This window comes from Rhineura floridana, chromosome 8 (assembly GCF_030035675.1).
Source record: "Rhineura floridana isolate rRhiFlo1 chromosome 8, rRhiFlo1.hap2, whole genome shotgun sequence".
Taxonomy (NCBI): domain Eukaryota; kingdom Metazoa; phylum Chordata; class Lepidosauria; order Squamata; family Rhineuridae; genus Rhineura; species Rhineura floridana.
In genome coordinates, this window is record NC_084487.1 from 120,467,486 (window position 1) to 120,483,840 (window position 16,355).

General features: G+C 41.5%; 2 protein-coding genes across 5 annotated transcripts in view; one reads left to right on the forward strand and one right to left on the reverse strand.

The window, feature by feature from the left end:
* Positions 1-6,460, forward strand: part of ELAPOR2 (endosome-lysosome associated apoptosis and autophagy regulator family member 2) — a 135,730-nt gene extending 129,270 nt beyond the window's left edge. For 3 of the 4 annotated variants that reach the window (XM_061582306.1, XM_061582309.1, XM_061582308.1), the window contains exons 20-22: positions 162-340; positions 1,725-1,890; positions 4,493-6,460. In XM_061582306.1, coding sequence (XP_061438290.1) covers positions 162-340; positions 1,725-1,890; positions 4,493-4,552 — 405 coding nt within the window. In that variant the 3' untranslated portion in view covers positions 4,553-6,460. The remainder of the gene's footprint in view (positions 1-161; positions 341-1,724; positions 1,891-4,492) is intronic. The other variant, XM_061582307.1, reaches the window with a different exon arrangement.
* A 7,071-nt stretch (positions 6,461-13,531) lies between these two features.
* The window catches only part of GRM3 (glutamate metabotropic receptor 3), a 61,409-nt gene continuing 58,585 nt past the window's right edge, over positions 13,532-16,355 (reverse strand). Inside the window, exon 5 of the mRNA XM_061637874.1 lies at positions 13,532-13,989. Within this exon, the coding sequence (XP_061493858.1) occupies positions 13,916-13,989 (74 nt within the window). The 3' untranslated portion in view covers positions 13,532-13,915. The remainder of the gene's footprint in view (positions 13,990-16,355) is intronic.

A 16,355-nucleotide genomic window follows, 5' to 3' on the forward strand; every position in this document is an offset into this window, starting at 1 on the left:
TATCTCATGGCATGCAGTTTGGAAGTTACTAATTTACACTGCAATCTTATATCTCTCTATTCATATGCAAATCCCATCAAGTTCAATGGGATTTATTCCCACGTAAGCGCATGTACGATTGCAGCCTTAAGCCTTCCTTCCTTCCTTCCTTCCTTCCTTAGGAAACTTTATATGTATGGAATGAACCAAGGCTCTGTACAAAAGGGGTTACCTTGCCTGAAAAGAAGATCATCATCTGTGAAACAATGGAATTCTGGCTAAAAGTTGGAGCAGGTGTTGGCGCTTTTACAGGGGTCCTCCTGATTGCCTTAACCTGCTATTTCTGGAAGAAGAATCAGAAGTACGTACGATGTGTCCCCTGTGATGCTATGTGATGCTTAACTGACCAGAATATATGTCACTGAAAATTATACTGGGCCACCATCCCTTTCTGACCTATGTACTCGTTGACTTTTTGGGATACGCTTATTCAGAAGCAAACAGCCATCTCTCTGTACTGAGTTAATTCTTTTTTAAATTTACTGGCTGTTTTCTACTAGTAGCCAGGGCGGTGTTGCTGCAGCTTATCCAGATGGCGCTGGGTGGAGCAGGGTGGCGATGATGGCAGGGCTGTGCGGACACACTGGCAAAGCCAATCAGGTGCTTCCACCGGAGCCTCTGTGCTGCTCCAATGTTGCCGGTGCCCTGCCCTGCCTTACCCCTGCACCATCCACTTAAGCTGCAGTGATCCCAGCATTGTAAGGGTGGCTCTGTTCCCTCCAACTGGCCACTCCTACTTTTGTGCGCCTTTTAACAGCAGCCTAGCTGACAGGAACGGAGAAGGTGGAGGAGTTTCCTTCACATGGAAATATGATGAACGAAGCGTAACTTGCTTCAGTGTTGGGTATCAGGCCGCTGTTTAAAAGTTCCAGTAGGAGGAAGTCCAGAAAGTAGGCCTGCTTATTGTTTATGCATTTTAGGGATTGTTAGGTCCAAACCCAACAACAAAAGCCGTCACTACTTACTCACCTCACATTCACCCGGGAAGGTGCGGAGTTGAGAGCAATACTCCACCCTTCAAAAATATTTTCCGGGGCAGTTTGCAAGGTATGTCTCCCACATCTGATACAGAAAGCATAGCCGTTTTGTCCTTCATGATAAAATAGCTTCTAAAATCTCCCCCTCCATAAACTAGGGGAACACAGCCACGGTTCCCCATCATAGAATAATGAAACAAGTCTCATTTTCCAAAGTGAGGGGAATTTAAGGAAGCCTGGCCAAGGGTTCGCACTGGATACACAGTGACGTTGTCAGAGGTAAGTACACTTCAGCAAAGGATACAACTGGGCTGGGGTCCTACTCTGTGACATGCGCAGCAGAATAATTAATCTGGGCCAGCTCGCCTGATAAGCAAAAAGGAAGCGTTATAGCAGAGGATATTTTATACTGTTTAGCTGAGTACTAGGACTTATATGAGCCCAATACTAGAATAGATTGACCAGTGGCCTGGTGATAGCAGGTAGCTTCTTTTCTTCTGTGACAACAGGAGAAAGATACACAAGAAATTGTGCCATGAGGGTTAGGGAATATGTCTGCTGCAAGGCCCAAGGTGTTGGACCCAAGGCTGCTATTAAATCTACAATAATAAAATCTTCTATAAATTCTTATAAGAAAGTTTTGTTGCAGTGTTTGATGATACGTTTGTGTAAGACAAAAATGCCACTGTTTGCATTTATACCTTTTAGGCTGGAGTATAAATATTCCAAATTGGTGATGACAGCAAATTCAAAAGAATGTGAGCTTCCCGCTGCTGACAGCTGTGCGATCATGGAAGGGGAAGATAATGAAGAGGAAATAGTATATTCAAACAAACAGTCATTACTAGGAAAGCTCAAATCACTGGCAACAAAGGTGAGCGGCTGCTGCACGTACAATTGCTGCTATATATCCTTTACAGCCTGTTTTTAAAATGTGCAGCTTGTTGTGCCATTTTTATTGGTTTTACTCTCAAAGCAGCACTGTTTGTTCACTGTTATTCCCATTTAACTGATGGGAGGTGGGGATATTTATTTATTTAAAATACTTGCATCCCAGCTTCTCCAAAGCTCAAGGTGACTCATAGAAGACCATAAAATAGCAGTTTAGACAATGGTAGCTTTCAGAATGGAATGATTTTCTATGAAGATTGTTGGGCTTAATAAACTTTAAATAAAAAGTTTGCTTTAAAGATCATACGTTTTGATTTTCTCAAGGCCATCCAACAAGTTGATGTGAGAGGTGAGATCTGAGATTCAGTTTCAGCTCTTTATTTCCTGTACCACACTGCCTTCTAAAAAAAAAAAAATATATTAATTGGCACTGTGTTTGGCACAGCTGGATTCTCAGCCTGCAAACAAATGATGCTTTAGGGTTTTCCACAAACATTACATAACGGCAAACCTTGGTTTTGCCACTGAAGCTACTCTTTTCAGGGAGTCACTCACAGCCAGCCCTGTTCCCAAATGAGTTTGTGCTCATATATACATGTGCTCGCAAGCATGTTTGTCCACACTTGTTTACAGTTTACATTGACAAATGCATATTTAAAACAGCAAACGTTCTTGCCATCTCTTGGCCTGCAAGAAATTCTTAGTTCAGTCTTCTCAGGGTGTTGTAACAAGGAAGCATGTTTCTGTAACTAAGTTGGCCTTTTTACAATGCAAGCCTGTACATGACTACTCAGAAACAATCCCCATTGAGTTCAGTGGGACTTGTGTATGTGTATAGCAGGGGTGGGGAACCGTTTTCAGTCTGAGGGCCACATTCCCTAGTGGGCAAACTTCCAGGGGCCGTGTGCCCATGGCAGGTGGGGCAGTTGATGTGACTCTTATTTTGTACAGTAAGTGACAGTACAGCCACACAAAAGTCAGATGTTTCTGCACATACATATCTCCATCCAGGCAAGCACCAGCTTATTCCAGTTCACTGACATCTTGCAGCCATGGGGAAAAATGGAGGAGGGTTTGGAGCAGGACCAGTCCTGATGGCCCAACAGAGAGGTCTGGAGGGCTGCATTTGACTTCCAGGCCTGAGGGTCTCCACTCTTGGTGTATAGAATCGCAGCTTTAGACGCTTATCATAGCAGGACTCTTTTGTGATCCTGGAATATGACATATAGTCCTGCTTTTCTCTGAAGCATGAATCTGTACCCTGGATAGATATTTGCTGAGGTTGGCCCTACCATGCAGCAATGTGAAACAGACTAATTACAGTGGGAGAATTTAGGGGCAATAGATGAAGGTGGGAATAGATGTCAAAATGGTACAGGAAGAAATCGGAAGCATAGGGACAGGGGCATGCGGAGGAGCATTGCTACTCCATATCAAGCAGCAAGCTTTCTTGTGTTTTTGGTATAAGATTCCATGTAAATACAGAGTTCACTCATTGGGCTATCTCCATGGTCTTGTGGGCTGTTGGTAGAACATCACCGGGACCTTCAGGGCACACTGCCTCTTGGTATGAGAAGTCAGAGGTGGCACATGCAGGCCCCAGCCTAGCTGTGCCAAGTGAGGGCAAAGATGCTGTTTTGCCACATGGTGATCCCCTAACTCTGGCCATGCACATAATTTGGTTGCAGTCTGAAAATTAGATAAGATGTAAATAAGAGGGCAGTAGTCCAACTAACTAACAACACAGGCCAGCACTGTCTGGGTAGACATGATGTGTTTGTGTGTTTGATTATTTTATTCTGAGTAGCTAGATGTGTTTGGCAAAACTGAGCCTTATGTAACTTGAATGGTTCCCAGTGAGTAGTCTGAGAACATCTGAGATTGTAGTACTGCTGAATGTAAGTGGGAATAGACCAGATCAGTATGGGAGATGACTGAGAGCCTCATGTTATGAATAGAACATATGCATTATATTGTTGTGTGGGCCCATTCTCTGAGTGGTAACAGACTCCAGGGGTTCTAGCACTTATCCAGGGTTCAGTTTCCTTGGAATGAAGGTCAGTGGAGACTGTGGTGTCTTAAGGATGTATGGTTTTATTTACATATATATTCAACCTGAGCATACGATACAAGGGCTCACAGCATTAACGCTCCACCAGATCTTGCTTCTCCGTTTGGTTTCTAGGGGAGTCTCCAAAGCCATAACTTGGGATTCAGTATAGAGAGCAGGTCAAGCTTCTCAATCTCTTCCTAGCTCCAAATCAAACTCAAAACACACACAGGCTACCTCCCCTAGGATGGGGTGAGGACAAAAGGACATCACCAGACAGCTGTTCCTGTGACACCACATCTGCAGATGACCAAATTTTTAGACATGTAAATGGTGTACTTGACAGACTTGGCCATTACCTTAACAAAGGAACTGCTTTGACCAGTTCAGCAGGTTCCTTCCACTGCAGATCCCAGACTTCCAAATATGGAATTACAGGCTTAGAGGAGACCCAAAGACATCATCCAGACCACCACCCCAATCCTATAACAATATCTGTTTCTGTAATATAAACTCTAATCTTGTTGCTATGCAGGAAAAAGAAGACCGCTTTGAGTCAGTTCAACTGAAATCTTCAAGATCTCAAAATATATGAAGATTGTGACTCTGCCTTCAACCAGCAAATCTGATTTCTGTTTATACAGGACCACATTTTAAACATGACCTGGCACGCATCTGAAGGGTGAATGGTCTCCAGTGGGAAATGTTGTGCAATCTAACATGAAAAAGCTAACAGACAAGGAAAAGAGATAAATTTGCCTTATTGCGAGACTGAGTCACTTGCCAAAAAGGAAAGTCAAGCAGCCGAGCTCATGAGATGAGAATGAAGTTCAACTCAGGAAGAGAGGAAACTCGAGCACTGGCAGCCCAAGATATTTTGGTGCCTGTGGCAGAAAATCCAAATGGAACCTCCCAGAGTAATAAAAATATATTAAGAAACTAAAAAGAAGAGAGCTTGCCACCCTTTAATGCTCTCTGGCCCCATGAGGTGGATTGCTTCACCTTGTCCTGAGAGAGAGGTCATACCTGACATGGCATTTACATGGCATGACACAGGCTTCATTACCTGTGCCCCTTTAGTCCCCATCACTTCGGTCACATGGATGAAGCACACTGGCTTTTGGAAAGAGGGGAGACCTTTCCTCAGTCATCACAAGTATCTACAGAGGTGTTGAGGTGGCAGAGTATTCTTTTTCTCTTGAAATCACAACAGTATTCACTACTTGAAATGGAAGAACTGCATACGGGCTTCTTTTTAATGCTTGGAAAGGAGATTGCTTGCAGTGTAAATTTGTAGTACTTTGTCTAATGTTAAGGATCCACCTTTTGCTCCTGGAGAATCAGCTTCTTGAGGTGCAAAGACATTGTTAAAATGGTCATAATGGAAGGATGAACATGCAATCCTCTGCATGTTTACTCAGGTGTAAGCCCTGCTGTGTTCAGTGGAGCTTACTCCTTTATAGGTATGTTTAGGATTACAGCTTTACTCCCTAGAGTCCAACACAGAGTCAGTTCTACTGGCTGAATGACATAATCAGACGTAGGCCCAATAGACACAGGTAGCCACTCATCTGGCTTGGAGGGCAATCATGCAGAGGTGACTCACCATGGCAAGCCCTTTTTGTATGAAACAACTCTTCACATGGCTGAGGCAATGTTAGGCATACCACAACAACTTCCACCCACCTCAAGGAGTTGAAACAGCACAGTAAAGATTGCTGCAAGCATATGGGCTTGTTGCAAGGAACTGATTTTATACAGTTTCATTTCAAGCAGCAACCATACAGCTCTTGGCATGTCAGAAGTGACCCTTAATGTCCCTGAATGTTCAGACACTAAAAGAAAAGGAGGGGTATCCCAAAGAGGTAGGCCATTTTCCACAACGTATCTGGGCAGTCTAGAAGGATGACTCGATCGAAATGTGACATACTTGGGCCTCAAAAGAGTGACTGTGATGGACTCTGGTATCCCTGCATACTTGTGATTTCTTTCCCCAGAATTACTCTTCTTTGCCTGACTTTGTTGGGATTCCCCTGCCTGATTTTGTTGGGTTTTGAATTTTTGTTGACTTGTGAGTGCACTCCATTGATATGAAAAGTAATGTCTGAAGTGACCACGGGCTGATGAGCATCATAATTGGTTAGCATTGCATTCAGGCTCTAATCACCAAAATGGCACTTTTAACATTAGTGCTTGTATTGTGAATTTAACATCCAAGGGCTAAGTTGAAGAAGGCAGCACTCATGGACTGTGTCACCTTTAAAGTTTCCTTCTCCCCCAGAATCGCAGGCCTCCAGATGCATGGCCACAGAGCAGTAGCAGGGCTTAACATGCCAGAGCAGGGCAGCATTGACAGGCCAGGTATTGCCCTTGGGCCTTATGCTACCCAACACTGATCTGACGAATCAACCATAAGAATGTCGTGTGTTCTTTAGACTTCCACAATTTCCAAAATGAGATAAATATTATTGTTGAGAAATAAATATTCATCAGTATAAAGACAGTGAGACAAATGTTTTGTGTTTTATAAACTTATGTATAAGTTATGAAAGAGGTTTTTAAAAACTATACAGTAAAATGGGGGGAGGTACAGATCTGCAGAGAAAATGAGAAAATGAGATGGAAGTAGTGATGTTTTTAGTACAAACTATTCAGTAGATGTGGTTTTACAGATGTCACTTGATAGACTACCTTTAAAATGAAACCAAATCTAAAATTGTCTGCATTTTGAAGAATTCTCCTGTAACCCTAAAACAGGATATGGAATAAGACTTCCTTAATTTGAGTTGCTTTTAGTCACACGTAATTTACCTAACTTGCTTTATACTGTTGCAGAACACAGAATTTTTCTGTTATTGGATGATCTTGTGGGTAATTCAGAGAGTGGATGAAATTTTTTGCTCTTGAACTGCATGCTGTATTTCACTGGAAAGGATAGTTTTGGTGTGAAACAGCACATCTTCCTAGGTTTTTAAATGTTTAATATCATAGCCCTATGCATGATTACTCCAAAATAAGTTGCACTGATTTGAATGGGGCTTAGTCACAGTGCATAGGATTGCAACCAAAAGTCACCTTTCTTTTTGTCTTTTGTATGGTTGCTCATCATTTTCTAAAGATTATGTATGCTATTGTTATTCTTGGTGTGATTCCTCTTTGCTAAATATGAATTGTATTATGGGCCAGGTCAATTATTGTTGCCCAGGGGCATCATTCAATAGTGTGAGCCGGCCCATCCATGGATACAGCTGCAGTGACCTATCAGTGATGTCCATGACTGCATTGGCTAAAAAGTATGATTACTTTTGTCATGGAAATAACTTCTGAGACATTGCACCTGTATCTGTGAATGAGTGACTTCGCACATTACATTTTTGTCCTGAAGATCATGGCCCTGCGTGCATTGGGCGGAGTCTGTTTGGACTACATGAAAACATCAAACTGCCTTATATTGAGTTAGGCCACAGTTCCATTTAGTCCAGTATGTTTTGACTGCTCTGACCTGTTTCACCAAATAGATTGGTCTGAGATCTTTTCCAGCCTGGATATCTTGGATACAGGGGATTGAAAATGGGACCTTCTGCATCCAGTTCATTGCTCTACACTTAGCTGTGGATCCTGCCTGCAATGTGTGAACCAGCTTGTGGAACTTCCTTATAAAGAGGCTTATTTACATTTCTGTGAATCTGCATTCCAGAGCTATTTATCATATTTGTACTCTTCCCTCTGTAGAATTCTGGCATTATTTTTCCACAAAGAGGTGGGAATAGCTGCCTCCCTCAGAGTTGTAAATGTATTATCGCTCATTCAATTTTGTTTTCTCCGAGTCATGAGTCTCTATGAAAGTGTTCAGGAAAGATATGACCATTTACAATAGGCAATGGGGCTGCCAGTTTGTCATTACCTTCCAAAACATCCTCATGATCGTGAACTCCTGCAACACTACAGTATTTTCTTTTGGATTAACATTCCCATTGTGTCCCAAAGCTTCCCATTTGAAGGGATAGTCTTTTGTTCATACTTGAGTACTTAATTTGGATTTCAAGAGGTTATCGTATTGTAAGACTTTTTCTTCTTCGCCTGAACATTCTAATGGTATATCTGGCCGATACTAAGGCTATGTGTAATAAAATCACTTTACAGTGTGCTCCATTTACCATCGTTAAAATGGACCATTTGATGGGGACATCTCCAGAGGCAGGCAAGGTTGGACAATTGACAGAACCCTTACATCAGCCTTGGGCATCTAGGTGACTTCCAGATGTTTTGGACTATCTCCCATCAGCCCCAGCCTAGACTGACAAAGGGACCATTACCCCAACAGTGTTGTCAATCTTATTTTCACTTCCCAGTTTTCACATCCCATTTCCTTCCTGTTAACTGAATCTATTGAGGAATCCCAAAAGCCAACCCGGAATACATTGGCCCAAAACTTGATATCATAGACTATGATTTAGAGCTGTGCCTGCTATGACCTGGAGTTTCCTTTTTATAAGTTGACAGATTAGACCTACAACAAATTGTTGCAGCGTGGAGTATTCCTGTCTAGTGTGCCAGCCAGCCAATCATTCCATTCCCCCTCCCCTGGTTTTTAGTCCTCACCCAAGTGATACTCAGCATTTTTTGGTCACTGAGTATGGGTCCTTTTTGAAGTTGTTGTTTTTTTACCTTTCTGCTTTCTTTTCTTGAAGATTTTTTTCTACGTCTTCAAACCTTGGTGCTTCTTGAACCATACTGATACTTCCTTGTTTCTCAGTAGTACTGTTTTGGCTTGTGTCATATCTCAGCGCTTCAGTTTGCTGTTGGTATATATGATCACTCCAAATTATCACCTTTGCACTAAAGGGCATTAAAATCTGTCTGGCAGGTGAGATTTACAAGGAAACCCAAGTGGGTTGGATTGGAGGGCAAAATTCTGTGCCGACCATGTACCCAGGAACCACATATTCTCTTTCCTCTCCTGCACAGACACCTGTAAATTCTACCTGAATTCAAAACCAAACTATTAATTCCACCTTAATCAGATGATAGTGCTGGAAATATTTATAAACAGTTCCTACAGTTTTGTGAAGTTGTCTGTTCTTAAACTTTTATATAATTCTAGCAAAAAGATACCGACCATGATTTAGCTACAGGAGATCTTCATGGCTAATCAAGTTTCCCCTCAATGTCTTTAGTCCTGAGTGTAAATCTGATTGGGCTACATAGCACTGTGACATCATTAGGCTTGCTGCATGATCCCTGATTGGCTCATGTCACACAGTGTAGAAGAAACAGAAGCGCTGATAAATAACCCTAAATCAGCTACACATTGGAGCTGTCAATAGGTATAACAGATGTGAAAGACTACTAAGCCAGGATTTTGAGGAGCTTTTCACCATCGCATGTAAGTTCACTTTTCATATATTAATCAATCACATTTCATGAAAATTTGGTGCAGCTTTATTAAGGACATCTCTATTCAACCCCTCAAGATGTTTCAAGATGAGCCAAACTGGGAACCTCTAAACGACTGGGTAAGCCCCCTGGGCTGTATGTTTGTCACAACTTTGGAAACTTTGACCACAGTAGACTCTTGTTTTATATTACTGAATTATAACTCAAAGCAGACTCTTAAGGCTGATATTTTAGTAGGAATGAGCTAATCTATCTATTTATACCACCCACTCATCATAATGTACAAGCACACCCCAATTCAGTTTAGGGTTCTGTTTGCACCCAGTTCATGCATGAAAACTCCAATGTGTGAAACTGCCCTCTTCATTGAACTGGATCTTGGAGAGTTTGTGCACAGGCTAGATCCATCTGCATATTGGAGCAAGTAGTCAGTAAACAAATAATCACTGGAGGGAGGCAACTGAACCTACACACATAAAAAAAGCTTGAAGTTATTTACCTTCCAAAATGATGTCATCTGGAACTGCAATTCTTCTGATGTGTTTCTTGAGACAGATTCAAAGTGCTGGTCATTATCTTTTAAAGCCCCAAAAGGTTTGGGACTAGGATGTTGAAATGGTCACTTTCTCACACCAGATCCTGCCCGCCTGTTCAGATCTTTGGTCAGTGACCTGGGTTTGACAGGGCCTTCTCAGTTGTGGCACCCTGGCTATGGGATGTCTTGTGCTAGGAGGCTTATCTGACCGTTCGTTGATATTTAGACTTCTAGTGAAGGCTTCTTTGTTCCAACACAGTGAACAACTTCAGTGTGTCACTGGCTAATTTTGAGTTGGCTTTTTCATGCTGTTTGGTTTGTGCTGCTGGCTGGTGCTCTTTTAATGTTACCAATGTTTAAATCTCAATCTTACTCAGTGTGGCAGGATACACATATTTTAATAAATCTATACAGTCTTCTTCCTTTTCTCTCTCCCTAAAGAGCAAGCCATGGTTATTTCTTATTTTCCCCAAGTGAAATCTTTTGCTTCCTTAACAGATTCACTGGACAGATTTGTTGCTAGTAATATCTGCTTATATTCTGCTGAGGCACATATGAGGGGATTTGGGGAAAATAATGCCAGTTTTCACTGTTTCACTGTTCCTTTATTACTATATCCATTTAACATTTGAAAAAAAGACTGGTTATTTTATGCCATTAAACCCCAAAAGCTAGTTTTTTAAATATCAGCAGCAATGTCAGCTGATGCTCATCTCATTGTTGTATTTGCACTGGTTTCCTTTTAAATGTGGGGCAGCCAATTTCATCTTTCAAAGATTAATAACATTTTAATGGTGCTTCTAAGTCTGAATTGGGTTCTTCTCTCTGCTATTATATTATAGATTTATTGAATGGGGTGGGGAATGCCCATAGTACCCTGGTTGGCAATATATTTTCAACAGGACCTTATTTTGAACTGAGCCAGGGTGAAAGGACTGGAAACACTGACTTCTGATTGACTGGAATTTGGAACTGGGATACAGAGAAAAGCATATTTCGCCTTTCCCCGTGTGAACAGCACCTGAAGCATTGTCAGAGGCTCTGTTCTGCAGCTAATCTGAAATCTGGAGCGAATAGCTGGGGTGCATAATAAAAGGTGAATTCTAGCCCTCTTCATGCATCCACTTATGAACCCATGGAGGGGCTCTCCTGCACAAACAGACCAGCTTCATCCTCTAGATGCCATTGCATGCATCAGCCATGCCCTGGCAATCAGGTTCACTCTGAAGCAGGCCTTACCTGTGTAGGGATGCATGTATATAGGGTTCCTTCTTTGGATTGACCAAGGTTTGCATCCCCATGGAAGAAGCCCTCCGTGCATACATCTGCATATGTGTGGGGTCCCTTCACATTGAGACATCGCTCACATGATAGGTGTGAAGTGTGGCCAATGTGCATGTAAGCATAGAGTTAGCCTGAAAGGGGTTTTTATCAAAGCCTCCTTATGTGAGCACTGTGTGTGTGTATTACATAGCCCTTTGTCTGCCTTTTATAGGGGAGAAAATATTTGGGAAGGATGCTATGCAGATTAAGGGCTGAATCGGGCCAGCTGAAAATCACTTGGTGGCAGGACAGATTGAGCCTTCGGGCATCCAATGGTGTGTCTATAGCAGGGGTGACTGACCCCTGGCTACTGTCATAGTTTGTGTAATTTTTCTCTGAAAGACTGGTGGAAATTTGAGAATGAAATGGCAAGTTCTGGAAATAACTTCATTACTCTAGAGTGGTTCAAGGAAGTTCACTTAAATGTTTCTCCAAAAATTTGAGTCTGGGATTTTCCCAAACTTGAATTGTGATTGTGCAGCTGGAATCTCTGTTGTATCATGTGTAGCCAGATGGGTTATTAAATTGCTGCAACTGTTTTTCTTTTCTCTTTTGAGGGGAAGGTTGTTAAAGCTCTTTATTTTAACAAATAAATGTCTACATTTATTAAGCTAACTTAACTGACTTTGAGTAATTCTTCTTATCAGCCCTCATCAGCAAATGTGTTCAAAGAGGATCAATTTGCATCGCCCGTTATATTTGAGTGTGTGGAGCTCCCAACCTTGGGAAGCTAATAGTCACTTGCACATTGCAAACACATCAGGGCAGGGACCTGACTTTTACTTAGCCCACCCTTCACTGTAAAATAATATTAGGGTGGGTCACAACATAATTCAACATAAAATTACATATAAAATTACACAGCAAATGAATCACTATATAAAACTCAGTGTATACCACCCTCTAACTGTTGCACTCTGATACATAGGCCCAAACTGTTTACTCAAAAGGCTGATATAAACAGAAATGTTTTCACTTGCCACCAAAAACTACACAGAGCTGGTGCTGGTCTAACCTCTAGGAGAAGAGTGTTCCACAATTAGGGTGCCACCACCAATAGGGCCCTGTTATGAGTTCTAGAAGTCCAGATCTCATTTGGTAACAGCATAACTAAAAGGGCCTCCCTGATGGATTTTAAGTCACAAGCAGGAACGTTCCAGTATTGATATCGAACTAATTCATACACAAGGCAGACTCACTGAAATCAATAGGTTTACTTTGAGCATGACTAACTTTGGATCTCATCCTATATTTATACCCATTTTTCTGCCAAGCAAGACTCAAAATGTACTGGAAAATGCAGGGAAACATCAATAAATAGCAAATTGCCCAAACATGTTTCACCTTCCTTGGGTGCACAAAAATTCGATTTGTCAGGTTATTCTAAACTTACTCTAGCAAAGAATCATTACCTTGTAGAATAACATGAGCAGCCTATCACTACAGGCTGCTTCCTTTATGTGCCAGTTGCTCCTGGGGGTACTTTAATATTTGCAAATGATATGCCACAAATTCTTTGTATTCCGTATAATGGTACAAGCAGTGGAGGCTGACCCCTTAGGACCAACCTTAGTCTGCCCTCAGTATGCCACCATCAGCCAGCTTTCCTATTTACAATCAGTCCAGTGGGTGGAACTACCCCTCAGTTGCCTCCACCTTAATCTTAGAAGTGTTGCCCTTGTAGAACTCAGCAGGATGGGAATAAAACTAAAATTAGTTGGCTTTGCCTGTCATTGGCTCTGGCGTCACCTACTGCTGGTCTCCCTGCCTTCCACCCCACCAGTTCCAATGGACACCAGCCACCACTGAGTGCAAGTGCATGGGCTGCCTGCATTGGCATGGAACCCTGGATGTACTAACATAGCAGTAGCCACATGAAACGTGTTTCAAGTGGTCTCTCCGTGATGAGCATAACCTGCAGAGAAATGGCTCCAGACATTTTGGGGCAAGAGGTTGAAAACAGAAATTAAATACCTTAATACCAATGCTTGTCTTGCTATTTGACGTTTGCAATGCTCCAAATCTGTCGCCTGAAGTGGGCACAGGCCAACCTTGATAATATGTCGGCTAGTCCTGAGCAATCCACAAATGATTTTGTAACCCAGTAAGGATCACACAAGTTAGTGTATAGCAGTTTATAAATTCTGAAATAAAATCATAAAGAAAATCCAAGAGATAATAACTACTTAGTTAAGGCCAATTTACCATGACATATGCTGAAGAAGACTTCTAATAACTCTTCAGGGGGGAAGAGGACAACTATTCTGGAAGGCTTTTCAGATTTTATTACTGACATCTTTACATTAATTAATACAGCTGTGAAAACCATTTATTGGACAGATTGTAACCATAATATACAACATAGAAATACGGTCTAAGTAAATTACAACAAGGAATTACAAAAAGTCTCATTAGAAAGAAAGCCACCTAACATTGGAAACTGGTCATTCCCTTGCTGTTGAGTCAACATGGTGGCACTGGAAATCATGATTATTTACACATCCCTTAGAACTGTTAATCACAGGAGGTTCTGAAGCTGTTCTAAAAAGAACATCACTATATACTGTACAATCCTCAAAAATAATTTATTACAGTTTCTAGAAAAAAAAATGCTAGTCCTTTTTAAAATGTTCTTTTTCCAGGGCTCACAGGAAATATACAATACTTCCTAACAGTCTAGGAATGCAAGAACCAGCTAAATGATCACAGAGATGAGGTGGTGGAATCCACAACTTCTCTTCCATTGCAGACAGTAGGAACATACACGTTAGCAGAGGCTGAAAGAGAAACATAAACATTAGCTACAAACGGTTTTTATACAAGTGGTTTTTTTCTTATCCTTGAAAAGTTTAGGAGTACAACTGAATGTTTTAACATCAGACAGTATGACTGCATAATAAAGTTAAACCAGTTTGAAGGCTGCCATAGCTCAGTATGGAATCCTGGCAATTGTAGTTCTATGGATAGAGATTTCTAGCAAAGAAGCCTAAGGACTTTCGGCAAACTGCAGTTCCCAGAATTCTTTGGGGGAAATCCTGACTGACCACTAGTTGATATACTTAGGACAGGGATGGAGAACCTGTGGCTCTTCAGATGTTGTTGAACTCCAGCTCACATCAGCCCCAGCTAGCACAGCCAATAGTCAAGGATGGTGGGAGCTGTAGGCCACCAACATCTGGAGCACTACAGTTTGCCAACCTTGACACTTAGAAAGTGTGGATATATTACTCCCAGAGCCAGCCAGTATTATAGCTAAGTGGGATGTTTATTTTGGGTGCCAGACCTGTCATGTGGGCAGTGCTATCAGTTGTCTAGCCCTCTTCTCATGTGACTGGGAGAAATGCTAGCACTGATGGTGAGAGAAGTTGGAATGTGAGGGGTGGGCAGAAAGGGTATGCTGTTAAGGAGGATTGTCAGGGAGAGAGAACAAGAGAGACTACATGGGTGGCATCCCAGGCAAACAGAAAGATGGTCATTCCAAGGATTTATTGGAAATGGAACATGTCTCAGAAAACAAGAACACACTTAAGCCATCATAAATCTATGTGATAGCACTGAGATTTTTTGCACAAAATGGCATGTTCTGCTACCTTCCAAACCAAACACACCAGTCAGAACAAAGAGCCTAGTTCTATTCACTGAGCTTGGTTGTGCTTGTGGACTTCTGGTTTCTTTTCAGCAAGAGCTACATGAAGTTTGGATTTGCGATGCCAATCAGCACAGAGGAGCACATTCCCTACCCAATGGACTCCAGGGACCACACCTGTACATTTTCACCAAAAAATGTGTCATCTGAATTTTCTTCCATACTATTAATCCCATCTCATTTGGACACTAGCATGGGGGTGGGGGAGACAGAGAATAGAAAAGGTTTCTGAAACTTTGACAAGTGATTTGCTCTGAAATGCTTGATACCAAAAAGGTGTTACAGTATATGTACACATATGTTTTGTTGTTATATGCCTTCAAGTCAATTACAACTTATGGTGACCCTATGAATCAGCAACCTCCAATAACATCTGTTATAAACCACCCTCTTCAGATCTTGTAAGTTCAGGTCTGTGGCTTCCTTTATGGAATCAATCCATCTCTTGTTTGGTCTTCCTCTTTTTCTACTCCCTTCTGTTTTGCCCAGCATGATTGTCTTTTCTAGTAAATCATGTCTTCTCATTATGTGTCCAAAGTATGATAGCCTCAGATTCATCATTTTAGCTTCTAGTGATAGTTCTGGTTTAATTTATTGTAACACCCAATTATTTGTCTTTTTCGCGGTCCATGGTATGCACAAAGCTCTCCTCCAACACCACATTTCAAATGAGTTGATCTTTCTCTTATCTGCTTTTTTCACTGTCCAGCTTTCACATCCATACATAGAGATCGGGAATACCATGGTCTGAATGATAATCCTTGACAAGTTCAATGTCCTCATTCTCAACTTTAAAGTTACATAAATCTTCTGTTGTCGTTATTTTAGTCTTCTTGACATTCAGCTGTAGTTCTGCATTTGTACTTTCCTCTTCAACATTCATCAGCATTCTTTTCAAATCATTACTGGTTTCTGCTAGTAGTATGGTTGCATATCTTAAATTATTGATATTTCTCCCTCCAGTTTTCACACCTCCTTCACCTTGGTCCAACCCCGCTTTCCGTATTATATGTTCTGCGTATAGATTAAACAAATAGGGTGATAAAATACACCCCTATCTCATACCCTTTCCGATTGGGAACCAATTGGTTTCTCCATATTCTGTCCTTACAGTAGCCTCTTGTCCAGAGTATAGGTTGCGCATCAGGACAATCAGATGCTGTGGCACCCCTATTTCTTTTAAGGCATTCCATAGGCTTTGCTGTAATTTATGAAGCACAGGGTGATTTTCTTCTGAAGTTCCTTGGTCTGTTCCATTATCCAACGTATGTTTGCAATATGATCTCTGATACCTCTTCCCTTTCTAAATCCAGGTTGGATGTCTGGCATTTCTAGCTCCATATATGGTAAGAGCCTTTGGTGTAGAATCTTGAGCATTACTTTGCTTGTGTGGGATATTAAGGCAATAGTTCAATAATTACTGCATACCCTGGGATCCCCTGTTTTTGGAATTGGGGTAACTACAAACTGCTGTTTTCTGGGAATCTCAAAAGTGTA